Source organism: Pongo pygmaeus, chromosome 9 (genome assembly GCF_028885625.2).
Source record: "Pongo pygmaeus isolate AG05252 chromosome 9, NHGRI_mPonPyg2-v2.0_pri, whole genome shotgun sequence".
NCBI classification, from domain to species: Eukaryota; Metazoa; Chordata; class Mammalia; order Primates; family Hominidae; genus Pongo; species Pongo pygmaeus.
The window spans coordinates 58,565,247-58,583,536 of record NC_072382.2 but is presented as its reverse complement, the minus strand read 5'-3'; the positions used below and the strand labels follow the sequence as shown (position 1 = coordinate 58,583,536).

Below are 18,290 nucleotides of genomic sequence, written 5' to 3'. Positions count from 1 at the left end.
GCCCCAGCCAGCCTGGGGAGAAGCCTCATGGTTCTAGCCCTGATGAATCAAGCAAAGTCCCGGAGCTTGTATTCTAAACTGAGTGTGAACCCCACCTTGGCAATTATATGAGACTATGTTCCAGTTACTATAATATGACAGGCTTTACTACAAATAAAGGAGGACCCACCAGGGGATGAGAGAACCAGGTAAACTGGTTCTGGAGGCAGCCTCTGGTTGGCCACACTCCCCTGAGCACACTGATGTTCATGCACAGACGCGCGCGGAGCCGAGGTACTCACTGTTCCATCTCCTTCCGGTATCTCTCATTTTCCTCTGCTGCCTTCTGGGCAATTTCTTTTCTCCTTCTGAAACACAAATGCAGATTGGCATGTTTGGCCCTATGCAAGAGAAATGAATTCTTCCTTACTGTGAATTCTTGATTTGAGAAAAGTTTGAAATGGTTTTTCTCTAGACTTCCTTCCTAGGAGGCCTGGACCAGCTTTGGTTTCGGGGGATGTTATCTAACAAAGTCTGGACGCTGTGCTCTTGCGTGGTTTTGTCTGGCATGGCTGAGCAGAGATGCTGGGCTGTGGGAGGAGGGAAGCAGATCCATGTGAAGGCCACACTCCATGCACCCTCCTCCAAACACTTAGGTAAGGTGACTGATGACAGGCGGGGCCTGGACTGACCCCAGGAGCAAGGCAGGGGCTCCTAGCCAGGTGGAATACTCCCAGCTAACTCTGTGTTGGGGGAGATGGGGACAGCCTTTCCTCTTTCCTTTTCAAAATACATTGATTGATTGATTGATTGAGACAAAGTCTCACTTTGCACCCAGGAGTTCAGTGGTGCGATCTCAGCTCACTGCAACCTCCACCTCCCAGGTTCAAGTGATTCTCGTGTCTCAGCCTCCCGAAAAGCTGGGATTACAGTCGCATGCCACCAGGCCTAGCTAATTTTTTTGTATTTTTAGTAGAGACACAGTTTCACTATGTTGGCCAGGCTGGTCTCGAACTCCTGACCTCAAATGATCTGTCGGCCTCGACCTCCCAAAGTGCTGGGATAACATGTGTGAGCCACCACGACCCACCATGAAATACTTTTAAATGCCTAGAATGTATTTGGATTTGGATCTTGACAGTAGTTTTTGATTTATGAATTGCTCACCCCATTTATTCTCTTAGGCCATCATTTCAATCATCCTGGACAAGGGTGAGCTTTATCACTATAGGCAGGGCAGCCCTGTGGGGACTTGCCAAATTGCCTGGGGTGATCCCAGCTTGACCACGTGTGACTTTGGACACAAGTGGCTTCACCTCTCTGAGTGTCAGTCTCCACACCTGTAAAATGGGGTTAATACTCTCTACCTCCCAGGGCTACTGTGGGAATTAAGAAACATAAACAAGGCCCTAATACAACACCAGCCTTATGGAGGTACTTGACAAATGTTAGCTAGTAGCTAATCCTAGCTAGCTAGAGCCTACTGCTAGTAGCGTGCTTATTTTCCATATTCTTGGAATCTTGGAAGGCAGGGGGCTCTGCTCAGCAAGGAGGAAGGAGCCAGGTGGTCTGAGGCCAAGGATAGATACGCTGACCTACCACCAAACTCATCTGGTCTGAGGACTGGCCTCCAGGGAGGAGGAGGAAGTTGGCTGGGGACACAGCGGGCAGGAAGCAAGCTAGGTGGGGTCGTATGGTGGGGTGGGAGGTGGGACAGGGCATCCAGGGCTGGCTGCACTCACTGCCGCTCCATCTCCTGCTGCTCCTGGAGGATCTTGTTGGACTCCATCGCCAGCCGCTTCTGCATGAGAAGCTCCTGCCGCTGCAGTTCACGCTGCCGCGCCTCTGCCAGCCGCTCCCGGTCTGTCATGAACAGCTCCCGGCCCTCGTGGGAGAAAAAAGGCCCCTTGCTCAGCCCCCGGGGAACCTGGGGATCCCCTGCCACACCCCTGGGGGCCGAGATGCAGGTGGTCTTCTCAGCACCATCAGGCACTGCGGCTCCTGCAATCCCTGACCCAAACTTCTTGCTGGGCAGAAGTCCTCTCACTCTGCTCTGTCAGAGCTTCAGGGAAGGAGACCAGCTACCCTGGGAGTGTGTGGCAGAGATCAAAGGTCAGAGGGGCTGGGGATGAGGGTCAAGGGGCTCCCACCAGCTCATTCTGGACTTACAGCTCCAGCTACAATGGAGATGGTCAGGCTGCGGCTACTCTTCAGCACGTTCACAGCCTGTGGGGACAGAAGGACAGTGGGCCTAAGCCTGACAGACCACAGCAGTCCAGGCAGAGAGCACAGAAGGCCCTAGGCTCCAGGGTGGTGGGGGTGAGAAGTGGGGTGTGGAGATGACAAGGGCCAACAGGTGAAGACCCCCACATCTCACCTCCTTGTGATCCAGGTTAGAGAAGTCGATGCCATTGACTTCGACAATCTGGTCCCCTGTCTGGTGGGGAAATGGAGAAAGATTACTGTGTTTGCGCTATCTGTACACTCACTCATCTGCAGGACAGGCTCCCCCGGGGCTCTGGGTCAGATGCTGGGTCTTCAAGTGGCTGTACCTCAGCTCCTTCTGATGAATGGAGCAGTTGGGAAGCTCTGGTGGAGCTCTGGGAGGGCTTAAAGCTGACCCTGGCACTCCCCTACTTCATAACTATCTTATCAACTATCAAATATTATACCATTACATGTTCATTTCTTTGGCTAAATTTGATGACATTTGCTTTAGGAATCACAGTTTGTAGATGTGGGAAACTTTGAGCTTCTCATTTAGCAGAGGCCGTGTTGAATCGTCATAACAGAATAGCTAACATTCACTGATCACTTACAATGTGCTTGGCACAGTTCTAGTATACATATTAATTACTTTAACCCACACAACAACCTTGGAAGAAAGGCTTTATTATCCCCATCTTACAGGTAAGGAAACTGAAGCACAGAGACATGAAGTAACTTGTCCAAAGAAGAGGTTAAGGGTTCCTGCTTTGGGATTGGACCACCTAGGTTTGAATCCCAGCCCTACCACACGAGGTACATAATTTTGGAAAAATCATATACTTTCCCTGGGTCTCAGTTTCCTCATATGTAAAGTGGGGATAATGATGGTACTTAACCCTCAGCGTTCTTGTGAAGTGTAAAGGGCATGGAACAATGTCCGACGCAAGTGGACACTGAAGGTCCGCTCTTTGCTTACCATTACGACATTCCCAAGCTCGTGACCAACAACTATCAGAGCTGGGGAAGGCTGCAGAAGGGTCAAACGTCCCCGCTCTGTGAAGCCTTCTTTGCAGGGTGGGTAGGGCTCCTACTCCCTCAGTGACCGCTGAAAGAGGGCCATGTGGAAAGGCACCTGCCCCTGTCACTGCGGGGTCACAGTCTGACCCAATTTCCAGTGGGCCCCCACTGGGGCTGGCCCAGCATCACTCACCTCCAATCCAACCTCAGCAGACAGGGAGCCAGGTTTCACGTGGCTGATAAAGATGCCAGGCTTCTGGATGGGGCCGCTGGAAATGCTGCGGGAGGTGGGAAATGTGTGCTCAGGATACAGGTCACCCATGTCCAGTGCTCAGGATACAGGTCACTCATGAGCTCAGGACTGAAGGCCCTCAACTGCCTACCTCTTCAGCCTCTGTCTCCCTGTCCAGCCTGAATTCTACTGCTACCCTGGGCAACAGCCACAGAAAAATCCTTGTAATTCTTCCTACCCAACCTCTCACCTAATATACCTCATCTGCTGTTTCTTCTTTCTTTCTAGCACTTTCCTGTCCATTCCTTAAGATTCAAATGCTATCCCTTCTATAAGGTTTTCACCAGATCCTCTTATTTTTTTTAATTTATTTTTTAGAGACAGGGTCTTGCTCTGTCACCCAGGTTAGAGTGCAGTGGTGTGATCATAGCTCTCTGCAGCCTCCAACTCCTGGGATCAAGCAATCCTCCCACCTCAGCCTCCTGACTAGCTTCGACTACAGGTGCGCACCACCATGCCTGGCTCAGATCCCTTATTCTATCCCAAGACTAAACTAGCCGCTCTGTTCTCAGTGCTCCTATGACATTTACGGCAAGGATGGTACACGTACCGTTATTATTCCTTCCTAGATTGGTGGCAGAAATCACTCATTGATCACAGCACTCTTTCCTACAGTCCTGGATACAGCTTTAGAATTCTTTTCAAAGCAGCACTCCAGGGAGCTGCTACTAATTGATTAGAGATGGCACCTCTTTGTCATCCTGGACGCAGAATGTAGTTCCATTCGAGTCCCTGTCACCCTATATTATAACTATTTATGTGGTTGGCTTCTAGATTAGGCTGTTGTCTCCCAGAAAGGCGGGACTTTTTATCACTTATGCTTGGCACAAAACATTGAATAAATGTGAATGAAAGGAAAGAACAGGGATAACTTAAATAATAATAGTTAATATTTACCAACTGCTTACTATTTAGCAGGTACTAAGCTTGGCACTTTACTTTCTCCACAACCACCCTGTGATGTGGGAATTATTATCGCCATTTATAGAGGGAGAAACTGAGGCTCAAAGTGGTTAAGTAACTGGCCCAAGGTTCCAGAGCTCTTAAGTGGGAAAGCAGGGCTGGAACTGGGATCTGAGTAACAGTGGCACCTGCATGCTTAAGCCCCATGTGGCCCAGTGTCTGTTCGGAATTCCCTGTCTGCCTCTTAAGGAAGCCAACAAGGTAATAAGTGACAAGAGAACTGTGACAGAGATGACCAGCCGAACAGGCTCCTTTTGCAGTGACTCAAGGGCCCACAAGGTAACACTGTTCTGCCTTTGGGCCTCAATTTCCTCATCTGTAAATTGGGCTCTGTTAGAGATGTCTCTCTGGCCCTAAAGGCCTGTCGTGAAGTTCAGAGGGGAAATCAGGCACCAAGAAGTGTCATCACCAAGGCTGGGTGCGGTGCTTCATGCCTCTAAGCCCAGCACTTTGGGAGGCTGAGGTGGGAGGATCACTTGAGCCCAGGAGTTTGAGACCAGCCTGGGCAACATAACAAAACTCCATCTCTACAAAAAAATTAAAAGTTAGCTGGGTGTGGCAGCGTGTTCCTGTAGATCCAGCTATTCAGGAGGCTGAGGAGGGAAGATTGCTTGAGCTAGGGAGGTTGAGGCTACGGTGAGCTATGATCACGCCACTGCACTCCAGCCTGGGCAACAGAGTCAGACCCTGTCTCTAACAAAAAAAGTATCATCACCCACGGACAGTCACACCTCTGATAGGCAAGGTTTCCTCAGAAGTGGCAGTGAGGAAGGGGAGGGCAATAGGGGCCTGCTGGGGTGCACTGGCCACGAATGACCCCAGGTCATGCCCGCCACCCACCTGCAGCCGAGGCCCCGGGAGCCCACCAGGCTGATGAAGACCTTCTTCTCCTTGTTTTCCCGATTTCCAGGGGAGCCCAGGCTGCCTCGCATGCCCTGAAAGAGAGATAGAAGCAGAATCACTGAGTGTCCACATGCATGCAAGCGGCCTCTTGAGCTTGTGGGATCTGCAGGGCGAGCACTGCTGAACTCACGCCAGCCAGGTCATCATTCCGTCCCTGGGGATGTGTCTGCACCAGCCTGGCCTGGCCGAGGGCTGCTGCCCCACAGCGGTGCGCTGGCTGCCCTGGGGGCCTGTGTGAAGCCCCTGAGGGTGCATCTCTAGAGCAAGCCCTCCCTTCAGGACTGGCCGCCCCTCCTTGAAGATGACCCCACCCAAACCCCATCACAGGAGGTCTGGCCCTTACCCCAGATTCCGACACAAACTGATCCACATATTGCCAAGTGAGGGGCTCATCAGGAGAGCTGACGGGAAGGGAAAATAGGTGGGAGGGTGGTTAGCGAGAGACGTTTGAGGAACCAGGCCCCAAATCCAGATCCACCGTGTCCAGAGCCTCCAGCCTCCACTGGCCCAGAAGCAGGGCTGGCACGGTGGGAGCCGGACCCCAGGGCTGTAACAGGACCCTGGGCCCACAGGGAAGAGTTGGCCTGCAGAGGAGGGGCCTCTCACCTTTTCACGGGGATCAGGCCGATGTCTGCGGGAGAAAGGCACAGGGGTTAGGACAGCTCCTCCGCCCTCCCTCCCTCCCACCGTCATGGAGTACTGCCCTGCTCTGGCCTCACTCACGTCTCACTTTGATGGACACAGTTTTCTTGGTTCGAATGAGGTTGATGACCTCCTCATGGGTACAGGAGGAGATGGAATATCCATTGATCCGGACGATCTCGTCCCCTACCTTGACCACAGGGAGAGGCAGGGAGCACCGGGTGGAGGGAGCATCAGGCAGTGGGGCAGACTCACCACCAGATGCTCCCGGACTGCTCTCCGGAAAAGGGAAGGGTGGCTGTGCCATCCCCTGGAATAAGCCTTGATCTCAACCAACCCACCCTCCATCAGCCTGGGGGATCCCAGGTTCAACCAACGCCCCATTTTACAGATGGAGAAACCAAGACAGGGGTGAGGGGCACAGCAGGTGTGCAGCAGAGCTGGGAGAAGATCTCAGAACTCTCTGCACCCTCACTCTGGTGCCCCTTTCACTCCACTGGGGCACCATCAGATTCTGGATTCTATGCAAAGGGTGACCTTTCACTCAGCTTTAAGCTATTCTTACTGGGACTTTGTCCCAACCCACCCCTAGGAAGCTGGCTCCCTATCTCTGTTAATTGCTACAACACTGTAACTGAGTCGGGGTGGGGACCTTCTGTGACTCCTGACCCAAGCTCACATCACCAACACACACACACATACGATTTTTTTTTTCCCACCATATGGAAACTTGATGAACATTTTAACTCTGCTGTGGCCCTGACCTCTGAATTCCTATTTTGGGAGCAAGCAAAGAACAGTGAACGAGCACAGGGCTTTGGCATCAGATGTGCTGGGTTCAAATCCCTTCTTTTATTATTATTAGCTATGTGACCTTGAGTAAGTCTCTTGAACTGTCTGAACCTGTTTTCCTCGTCTGTAAAATGGGGAATACCAAGGTTGCGGTGAGAATTAAGTGAACTTGTGCATGTAAAGCCAGCTAGTGCCTGGCACACAGTAAGCACTCAATACATGATTGCTATTGTTATCATGAGTTAGTCCTGATCCCTGAATACTCAGCTCAGATCTCTCTTCTTAGGGCTTAGGCCACAGTGCATTGTGAGATGGGCCCTGGGCAGCCAGCCCTGGATACAGAGCTGTGGTGAGATTGCCCCCTGCTGGACACTGCCGGCTCCTCCAGGCACCCCGGCCCTGGGGATCAATTCTGGAGCTCCTCATTTAATAACCACAGGGCAGGAGGGACTCTCAGATATCAGCTGAAACTGAGGCCCAAGGAAGTGAGGTTTTGTCCAAGGTCACACAGCCCGTAGCTGCAAAACAGAGACTGGCTCCTGGAGAGGTTCCTGTCTGAGGCTAGTGCAGGTCAGCTTAACTCGGGCTTAACTCGAAACACACGTGCTCACCCTTTGGAGACTTGCTGGCACACGTGAGGGACGCAAGCTGGACTCCCTGTGGGTCTAGGTAGGTGGGGCTGGGTGGACATACAGCCTCCAAGGGGTCCTCTAGGGCAACTCCTGCCCTCTACAGCATTCCCACAGAGTCACTTTCTCACTATTCCAAGGGATGCTTCCCTCCCACTCCGGGACACAGACCCCAGTCTTCTCAGGGACCTGACAGGAGTGGTCAAGGGCTCAAAGTGGCACTGGGGTGGGGGCCCACTAAAGAACCTTCTAGGTTTCTGGGAACATGTAATTCAAGGACAGCGGCCAGACTAACTCCTTCCACCTATTTTTCACAACAACCCTGCAGAGCAGGAATTTGTATCTCTGTTAATCAGATGAGAAAACTGAGGCTCAGAGAGTTAAAGTGACTTGCTCAAGGTTACCCCAATAGTAAATAGTGTCGTGGGATTTGAAGTCAGGTCTCCCTGATAGACAAGTGGTGTCTCTTGGGTGTCTGGAAGCAGAAAAGAAGGGCATCCGACCAAGCCTAGCTGCAATTCTCTGCATCCTGCCCTCTCTGAATCCTTGCCACCTGTCAGAGCCCTCAAGTCCCACACAAAGGCAGGGATTACACTGTCCATGTTATGACAGGGACAACCAAGGCTCACAGAATAATTTTCTAGGCCTGGAATATACAGCAAGTTGTATGGCACAGGCTGCCCTGTGCAAGGCAGAGGATGTAGGTTAAGTTAGGATATTCTTGGGAAAAAAAAAAAAAAAAAAAACCAAGTATCTCCAGCAGGGGACAAGGGCAGAGGGGTGGATCCCCAGGACTAGGTCCTGTGGGAGGGTCCAAGCCCACCACTGGGGACCCAGCCTCACAGGTCAAATCAGCACAGGTCTTTAGCCCAGCCAGGCTGTATCTGAACCTGCTCCTCCCCTGCCTCCAGCATCTTCTTCCAGCTGCCCTCAGGCATGAGATCTCCCCAGAAACATGAACCCCAGACAGGTCAATGGATGCAGCCGTTTTTCCCAAAGCTCCTCTGAGTAAAGTTCCCTGTCTTATTCCTAAAGGGAATTTGCCCAGAACCCCAGTCAGAATGATTCCCACACGGCCCCTGGCTCAGGTTGCAGGATCAACTTTCCTCCCCGTCTCGCCCTGTGTGGAGCCCTGCAAAGGGCCCTTTGTGCAAGGGCCACGATGATATAACGATCTGAGGGACAGCGGCACAAAGGAGAGATGAACCCGTCAGCTAGAGAAAGGGCCGATAATTCATAAGCCTGAGAAACAGCCAGGAAGGTAAAACTCTAGGTCTCATTAAAATACCCCAACGCCCCCAGTCATCGAGGCAGCATTGAGAACTGCTTGTCCTAAGAGAGCTTGCCCTGGAAAAAAGGCGGCCTCAGCTGACGCCAAGAGAGGAGCTCATTATGTGTTTTCTCTGGCTGCATTTCTGAGCTGGAAAATGTGCTGCAGAGGAAAGAAATAATGAAGGGGCTGAAATTTCAGACACCACCAGGGAGCCATGAGACAGGGATTTAGAACAAAGCGGTGTCTGTCAGCTCCCTGTTTCCACCCCCTACGCCACAGTGTCTTGTACCATTAGCCTTCGAGCCCCTTGAAGCCGCAAGCTTGGCAGCCCGGATTGGAATGTTGATAACAAACCCCCTGGAAGCTCTTGGTGATGGTGGGAGGGCCTCCTTTATCTCAACACACAAAAACACAGCCCTGGGCTCAGGTAGGAGTGAGACCTGGAGGTCTGCCCATCTCTGCTCAGGCCCTGAGGTGTGGGGACCCCAAAGGAGAGGCACTTGGGTTGCTGAAGAGAGATTTCTGGGCTTGGCAGTCAGGAGACTCAGTTTCTAATCCTGGCTCTGCCACTTACTGGCCTCTGAGCTACTATTAAATCTGTAAAATGGGGAAGATCCATTCAATGCATATAGCAAGGACTGCTTGTGAGCATGTGACCTGTCACATTCCAGGTGTTTCTTAAATCTCCCTTTCTCTGTTCACTTACCAGACTCACAGCATTTGTGTGCCAGGCCCTGCTATAAGCACTTTCTACTATTAATTCATTTACTCATACAACCTGATGAGGTAAACAGTACTATCGGCAACTCATTTTATAGATGAGGAAATTGAGGCACAGGGTTAAGTCATTCCACCAAGTCACACAGCCTAATGAATAGCAAAGCCAGAATTGAACCCAGCTAACCCTGCTTCAGAGTCTATGCTCTTTGGCATAACACTGCACCAGGCTTTCTTTCCGCCTGCTGGTAAAAGGCAACAGGTCCAAAACTTCATATGCCGGCATCACTATCTTCCTCTCTTGGGGAGTGGGGGAGGTGGGGGGAAGTGCAGCGGCAGCAGCTGGAAGGAAGCAGCAGTTGGAAGCAGGCAGCAGCCAGGTTACCAGCTTCACTCAAGAAAACAGGCAATTGCCTGCGGCCTGATTTCTATGAGCCTAAGAACACCCATCAGGATGCGCCAGTCTCTTCTTCGCCCGAAGGCTCAGAAAAGTGGGTGACCACGTTGTGCCACACAGCCTAGTGGATGAGTGAGGGGGAGACAGGAGGTGCGAGGCCCTCAGTCCCCCTCCCCCGGACACTGCTTGCTCACCTGGAGCCCGACGCTGTCTGCCTGACCGCCTTTGATGAGGTGGGAGATGAAGAGCCCACAGCCAAACTCCAGGCCACCACGCACACTGAGGCCGAGGCCTTCGGGGTGCAGACGGTCCAGACGCACCTCCTTCAGCTTCCTGCCACAGAGGAGAGGTCGGTGACGGTGCAGCTTGGCTGCCAGCACTGCCCCACCCAGGGTGACCTCTCCACCCCCTGCCTCCAGCCTGGTGGCTTCCTCTGCACCTGGAGCGCCGGGGGGTCAGCTGATCATATTCCACCTGGTGCTTCAGTGGGATCAGCGGCCGAATGGCATCAAACAGAGGCAGACGGCTGGGTTCATTGATGACCAGCTTCAGGTCTCCCACGAGCACGGCCACGTCCATGGTCCTGTGGAGATGCCGGGAATGCCTGGAGCCTCACCCCTGGCCATGACCTCAGGGACCCAGGGATTCCAAGAGAAAGCCATTTCAGCCACTGGGCCCAGGCTTAGGAATGGAGGAGACCACTCCTGAAAAGCCCAGAGTCCTTCACACCGGGCCAGTGCCTGAGAAGACTTTGTTATCTCATATAAATATCCCCAGGAAACCAGTCTACTAGGGATTGTTGACCCATTTTGCAGATGAGATGAAGCCAGGATTTCAAACTCAGTGCTGCCTATCTCTGACGTTGGGCTCTTTCCAGAGGGGAAAGCTCTGTGTGAGATGCTGATGACTCCTCACACACTCATCATCTCCATTCGTATCTGCTGCTAAGCTCTGTCAATTTCACCTCACCACAGTTCACGTGCCTCCTCCCTCACGCTGTTCAGACCTTCGACTCCAGCTGCTTGCCCACGTACTCACTGTCATGTCATCTTTTCTCAGTGTAAGGCACTCCCTGGCTTAAAACCCTTTGATGGCTCCTTACTGCCCAGAGGACAAAGTCCACTCTTCTCGGCAGGCTCAAGGCCCTCCATGACCTGTCCCCATGGAGCTTCTCCAGCCTTGTGGCTATTTATGATCTCCGTGTCCTCCCTCAGATTACTTATCCCCATTCACACCCTTGCTTTCACGCCTCCACACTTTGGCTGATGCTGATCCCTCATTCTGGAATGCCCTTCCCTGATATTCCACCTACAAAAATCTTTTTCTTTTATTATTATTATTTTTGAGACAGGGTCTTGCTATCTTGCCCAGGCTGGAGTGCAGTGATGCAATCATGGCTCACTGCAGCCTTGACCTCCTGGGTTCAGGTGATTTCCCACCTCAGCCTCCTAAGTAGCTGGGACTACAGGCACGTGCCACGATACCCAGCTAATTTTTTGTATTTTTTTTGTAGAGATGGGATTTCACCATGTTGCCCAGGCTGGTCTCTAACTCTTGAGCTCAAGCAATCCTCCTGCCTCAGCTTCCCAAAGTTCTGGGATTACAGGCATGAGCCACCGTGCCTGGCCCCAAATCTTTCTTATCCTTCAAAGCCTTGCTCAAGCCTTCCTGGTCCTTCCTCTTCCCTCGCAGTTGGAAAGGAAAACTCCTTTCTTCACATTTCTGCTTTTACCTCTACTTAGCAGTTATTTGATGTAACTTATATTAGAGTTCTTTGTGTTTGCAGTGTATGTTCATCTCCCCTCACCAGACCACAAGTTACTCCAGGAAAGAAAGTGGATCTAATTCATTTCCAGATTCTGCACAGTGCCCAGCAGTGGCAGGAGCTTATAAAGTATACAAAATGAATCAAAAAGCAAGTGGGTGATCAGAGACATCTGATGCAAGGACTATGGCCAGCTGGCATTTGTTGTTCTGTCCCAACAATCATGCTCTATTGAATCTATCTGGCTACTAGACAGCCTCCTCCATCAGACTGTGAGCAACCTGAGAACAGAGACCAATCTGTCTGGCTCACAAGTATACCCCAGCCCCTAGTACAAAGCCAAGTACAAAGTACTTGTGTAAATAGTTGCTGAAATGAGTGAATGGTATGTCCATTTGATTTCCAGGAGCAGTGAGCATCCACCCTCTGAGCTCCTCTGTCTCAGAACAACCCACCCCAGGGCTCCCTGAAGACAAAGGAACCCGAGTGGTCCACAAGAGATGGACCCAGCACACTTACTGGTGGTACATTCGCAGCACATCATAGAGATAGTCCTTCTCTGCATCATTTTCAATCAGAAAATCCACCTGGAAAATCCAATAGCAGAATCACAGCTCCAGACAGCACTCCGCATAGCAGAACCCAGGGAGGAGAGGACATCCCCAAAGGCCTCCCCAGCAGCTTTTCAGGGCTGGAGTTGTGAGGAGAGAAGAGAAGCCACAGGCCAGGCTGCCCCTCTGACCCCAATGCATCAGACCTATGCAGACCACCCCAATGTGGCCACAGGCGTACCGCTGCCCCTCCACATGTGGCCAGGCACCCCTCGTCCCCAGGTGGGGCAATATGTGCACACACGGGGATGTACACACATATGTACATATGTGAATCCCCATGTGACAGCGACACGCTGCCATGGCAGTGCTGCTGCTCACCCCCATGGCTGTGTCATCCGTGGCCAGAAGAAGCCCACTGTCTTACCTGATGGTGGCTGTAGTGCCGGATAAATGCTTTCAGGAAGGATTTGGGCCACTCGCTCAGATAGCACATGCCACTCGCCAGAAGACCCTTACCACCGAATTCTTCTGTAACATCAGTGCCAGGGGACCTTCACTCTGTCTTGTCCTGACCTTAGCTGGGTTGCCCTGAGTTCTGTCCACTAGTCAGTTTCCTGGCCACTCCTTCCGCCTCCCCAGGCCCCTGCACAAGCCCCGCAGGGGGAGAGTCAGGTTACATCATTTCAACTTTGTTGACGTCACTGGCTGGGACTCTAAGGTCGGGTTCAGGAGTTGTGTCATTAGCACCTCAATCCCAGTGGGAGGCCCTGAATTCCACTCCCTGAGTTACCTCAGTGTGAATCTCTACACTGTATCTTTGGGTCTCTCTTCAGCCCAAGAACGGGTAACAGAGCAAGGTGGAAGCTTGAGGGGTCACTGGGTCCCTCTCTCCTCCAGCCTCCCGGCCCAGGGCCTCAGCCCTTCATAGAGAGGCTGCGGCTGGAAGCTGCATGCTCTCCACTGACTGGTCCTCAGAAGAGGGCCAGAGCAGCGTTACCTCTTTCTGTGGGTATCCCAAGGGTTCTGGAAGACCGGGGCAGTCTATCTGTCCCACCACAGAGGGGACATGCTGGGCCCAGCCCTTGGGATTTCTGGCCTGAGCAGGGGGTACAGAATGCAGATTTCTGGCCTGGATCTGGCAGTACCTCCTTCCCTGTAAAATCAGACTGAGCATTTCATTAAAGGTGAGAATAACTTGGGAGCCTTGACTCACAGCTTGGGCTTTAGTGGCTACAGAAGTTCAGCCCACCTGCTCCAAAAGGGCACCCTTGCTTTCTCCCTACCTCAGTGCAAAGAGTTCCCAGCTAGGGCTGGGTGCGGTGGCTCATGCCTATAATCCCAGCACTTTGGGAGGCCAAGGTGGGCAGATCACCTGAGATCAAGAGTTTGAGAACAGCCTGGCTAACATGGCAAAACCCTGTCTCTATTAAAATACAAAAATTACCTGGGCGTGGTGGTGTGCCCCTGTAATCCCAGCTACTTAGGAGGCTGAGGCAGGAGAATCACTTGAACTCGGGAGGTGGAGGTTGCAGTGAGCCAAGATTGCACCACTGCACTCCAGGCTGGGTGACAGAGTGAGACTCCATCTCAAAAAAAAGGGAGCTCCCAGATGACAGGAGATGGAAGCATCTGCTTGAGTGGGTGGTACTAAATCTTAGGGTGGGAGGCTGGCCTCTCGCATCCACCACCTCCAAAAGCTCATCTCTCTACATAGCCTGAATTCTCTCACACCCCCTGCTCAGGCCTGTGGCGGGGGGGGGGTGCCTCCCTGAGACAGGCCTGGGCTGCCCACACTGGGCTGTGATGGAGAAGTATGAACTCTCCTAGCAGCAGGGGCGAGAAATATCGTTATAAATTAGATATGTCGCATGCTTGCTCAGTAGTTTCTTGTACCCCAAACCAAACCTAAATCCAAACTCCTTACTTTGACTTATCAAAGCCCAATCTCCTCTCCTACCAGTCTTCCTGGCTACAAAGCCCTCCTTTCAGTTCTTCCCACAGGCCGAACGCTGTCCAGCCTCAGGGCCTTGGCGTATGCTTGTTCCCTCTGCTTGGATTGCTTCCCCCACTTCCCTGCCTAGCTGCCTCCTTTCCAGAGAGGTCTTCCCTACTCACCTACCAAGACAGAACCCACTCCTGCACCCCGGAGATGTTTCAATTCCTTCACAGATTGATTACAATTTGTAATTTAAGGTTTGTTTTCTCTGTGAATTGTTTTCTCTGTCACCTTCGCTGGACAGAAAAATCCCATGAGGGGAAAGATGAGGTCTATTTTGTTCTAAATTCCTCGTGCCTAACACATAGTAAGCACTCAATAAAGAAGTATGGAATGAATTTATCTGCCTGCCTCCTGGTATGCCCACATGGTCCAGGTGGGAGGGAGGTAACCATGGGAACAGAAGGGGAAGAGAAATGATGTTGCCCCCATGCGGTGGCACCAGGAGCTTTTCATGGGCTTTATTCCATTTGTTTATCACATTGGGGCCAATATTCTCACACCATGTTGCAGCTGAGGAAACTGAGGATCACAGAGGTTAAGTCAACTCACCCAGTGTCCCACAGCTAATAAGCAGAGCTAGGATGTGAACCCAAGTCTGACTCCAAAGCCCATGTTCTTTCTGCTACGCCACGATGACCATTGATTGTGACTCAGGCCTGGCAGGGGAAAATAACTCCCAAGGTCCCTTTAGGCCAAAATTTCAAACCCTTTGCTTTCAAGAACTCCTTTCTTATCTCTAAGCCCCATCTCTCTCCTCTGCACTGTTAAGAAAACACTTTTGGCTTGGTCTATAATGAGTGAGAAAATGGGACATCTTTTGAATGACTCTTTGAACCCAAGTGTTCTACTTTCTAAGGGGAGTATAAAAATCACGTCTGCTTTGGCTGGAGAGAGGACGTCCTGACCAAAGACTTCTAGCCTAGTTATAACCCTGGGTGGTGACACAAGAAAGAAGATGGGAGAGGGAATCTCTTATTGACTGAGGCCTTAGGACTGAAGTTCTCTCTTATCCCTCTTTGCAGAAATGTATCCTGCTGTAGCATTAGATTTCAGTAGTGAGGAACTGTCCTCCTTAGACCATGTTTATTGTGCATTAGGTGGAAAACTGAGGTAGAAGAGTAAGGTAACTTGCCATGTTAGGGTCTAGGATTCTGTTTTTCTCCCTTTCCTGGGCCAAGCACAGATCACCTGGAGATGGTCTTGGTGGAAAGGAGCCTGTCCCTGCAGGTCCTGGGCTCCTGGCCCTTGTCAGCAGCCCTCCAGCACTGACCACTGCTCCCAGAGGTCTCATCCTACCTGTCTCCTGAGACAGCTGCAGAGCTCAGCTCTTCAGCCTCATGTCCACCCACTGTCACCGGTTAGGTCACTCAAACCCTGTCCTCAGTTCTGCCCTTGCTCACTTCACCACATCCCAAGTGGGACTCAGCTGCAGTGGAACAGATCCTTCCCCTGACACACTGGAATCTTCTTGTCCTCACTCAGATCATTCCATCTACTGCCATGTCTGACTTGTCCATTTAAACAATTCTCTATAGACCATAACAGCTAACAGGGAAAATAGATCTGGTTTATGTAGAATGCTCTTTAAATATGAATCTAAGTGATAGATCATCAAAAACTTGAAAACTGGTTACACAGGAGATCCTGCAAAGGGAGGGATCATTCTCACCCAGAAATATCTCAGAAAGACTCAGAGACAACAGCACTGCTTTGTTCTCTGACCACACTTGAGTGAAAACACACACTCACACCTCACTCTTCAGGCATTAAAAGGCACCAGGAAAGAAAGCTGAGAAAGATGGAAGTTTCTCTAAAGCCTGAACGTGCAGTAACAATACCACCATCACTTAAATTACTTTTTCTTTGTAGTCTTCCCTGTGGTCCAAATCAAATTACTTTTCCAATATTAAAAAATTATATAGTGTCCTGTCTTCTGGAATTCCGCCTAGCACTAGCCCGAGGATCAGTTTTGGGGAGCCCCTGCTCTAGGGTGCTTTGTACCATTGTCCCAGTACCCTGTACTCAGGTACATATGAAGCACCAGGCACGCAGTAAGTCTCCCACACTCCTTTCTTCCCTTCCTTCCAAACATGTTCTTCATTTCCCTGTGGAACCCAGAACCATGTCATGCACACAGGTGCACGGTGCCCAGTGGCGTCTGTTGATGAAATGTGAACTCTATTTGCTGTAGTCTAGAGCCTTCTTTCTGACCTGTTGGCCCAGGCCTGGGTCACCACCTTTCCATTGGTCCTCAGCACATATATTCTGGGTCTGCCTCCCCTTAGTTCACTTCCAATTCATCACAAAAAAGTAGGTCCCAGCGACTCCATCTATCCACAATGGACGGCTTCCCTCCTCTCATCTGAATCCTGCCTTCATTTCAGATGAGGCCCAAGTCCCCTCTTCTAGAGTCCAGAGCCTCCTCACCTACCTCCCAGCCTGAGGCTCTTTCTGTCTGGCTCACTTATCCCAGCCAGCCTCTCCCTACTGACTGTCCACTGCCTGAGGAACTTTATGTGTATTATCTTTAATCTCCTAACAACCCTCTGAGGTGAACATTATCATCCCCATTTTACAGATGAGGAAATAGAGGCTCAGAGAAGTGACAGAATTGAGACCCCAACCTATGCCTACTGGCTCCAAAACCTCTGCTTTTTTTCAAACTACCACATGGTATCCACTTACGAAATATAACTCTTTTGTTGTCCACTTGTCCATTACACATTTATTGAACACCTACTGTGGGAAAGACACCAGTCTTTTTTCTCCGACTAGATTTAGAAAGCCTTTCCTTTTCTCGGATCCCTCTTGATATTGAGCACAGAAGCCCTAAAGGAGCCCACCATCTACAAATAGCTGTTGGGGATCTCTGTTATCATCCCTGCTCCCCCCTGCCCCTGCTGCCAGCCCTGCCTAGATTAGCATTCGCTGACTGATGTTTCTCTGGCACTGTGCTATCGGTCTGTGTGGGAGGGAGGAGGGGACAGGGAGCATCTCCACCCTCACAATCTTCAGGCCCCTTGTCTAGGGTATTGGAGGCAAAAGCTGGGTTTGGCCATGTGGTACCCTCCAGTCTCATCCCCCTGTATTCCCCCATATGGACTGGCCCTTCAGGATAGCTACACAGGGGAACCATGGGACATTCAACTCAGGAAGATTCAACTTTAGGTGTGCACCGAGTCAAACATGGAGAAAGAGAGCCAGAACAAATTAAATAATGCATGTTGTTCTGCCTGATGAAGTCTCTTTGGGCTGTTGTGGGGATTAAATGAGTGAGTATATGTGAAGCACGTATGACAACGCCTGGGACATTTCAAGGTCTCCAAAATGTGTGCTAGATCTTTTCCTTTCATGCCTCCAGCCTTCTCCACCCTGCCCTTTGTCCAGAGGGCTCTGCCTGGGCTCCCCTCCCCTCTGGCTTTCTGCTGTGTTCAGCCATCGGGAGGCACAAGCAGGAGATGAGAGGCGTGGGGAGACAGGAACTGAGGCTCTTAGTCCCTGGGGGCTGGCTGCTGGGCCACAGTTGGGCAGGTTCCTCCACCCAAGGCTGCAGCTGCTGTCTGGGCCTCTCTGGCAGCCCTGGTTCTCACCTGTTCTGGTAACCTTCCTTCTACTGGCCCCTTCAGGGATGCTGGCCTCCTGCATCTGGCCCCAGGGTGCAGCTTGTTGGGTCATTTAATCCTGCCCTTTTCTGTAGAACCTCTTCGTAAAGCTTTCTTGGCTTCCCCCTTGGACAAGCCACCTGCTCCCTGCTGCCACCCTGGTTAGCCATTAGCAGTGGTGGTACCAGCAGTATTTCCTCTCTGTGGACTCCTCCTCTACCTTTAAGACTCACTTCAAATGTCACCTCTTCTTGGTCAAGTCTTTCCTTAGGCTCCCCCACAAAGCTGGCCACATCTTTCTCTGTGCACACAACAGCACTTTGTCCCCAACTCTGCCATGGGACTCACCAAGCTGTGCTGAACTTTCTCCCTTTACCCTCCTGTCTCCCCACAAGCCTGTGTGTGGCCCAAACACAGGCCTGGGTTGTGAGTGTGGTGGTGGAGCCAAAGAACCCCTTCCCCAACTGGGTCTGCTCCTCTCTGTGCCTCAGTTTCCTTATCTGTAAAATGGGGACTAACATCTCTTTTTAAAATGGGATTTAGTCACTATGAGAGATT

General features: G+C 51.4%; 1 protein-coding gene across 2 annotated transcripts in view; it reads right to left on the bottom strand.

Moving 5' to 3' along the window:
* Positions 1–18,290, bottom strand: part of USH1C (USH1 protein network component harmonin) — a 50,418-nt gene that overhangs the window by 27,141 nt on the left and 4,987 nt on the right. For both annotated transcript variants that reach the window (XM_054438738.2, XM_063671111.1), the window contains exons 2-13: positions 12,097–12,164; positions 10,252–10,395; positions 10,007–10,145; positions 6,086–6,194; positions 5,969–5,993; positions 5,706–5,763; positions 5,300–5,394; positions 3,398–3,482; positions 2,357–2,416; positions 2,149–2,205; positions 1,722–1,864; positions 282–347 (exon numbers count right to left, since the gene is read on the bottom strand). In XM_054438738.2, the coding sequence (XP_054294713.2) occupies positions 282–347; positions 1,722–1,864; positions 2,149–2,205; positions 2,357–2,416; positions 3,398–3,482; positions 5,300–5,394; positions 5,706–5,763; positions 5,969–5,993; positions 6,086–6,194; positions 10,007–10,145; positions 10,252–10,395; positions 12,097–12,164 (1,049 nt within the window). The remainder of the gene's footprint in view (positions 1–281; positions 348–1,721; positions 1,865–2,148; positions 2,206–2,356; positions 2,417–3,397; positions 3,483–5,299; positions 5,395–5,705; positions 5,764–5,968; positions 5,994–6,085; positions 6,195–10,006; positions 10,146–10,251; positions 10,396–12,096; positions 12,165–18,290) is intronic.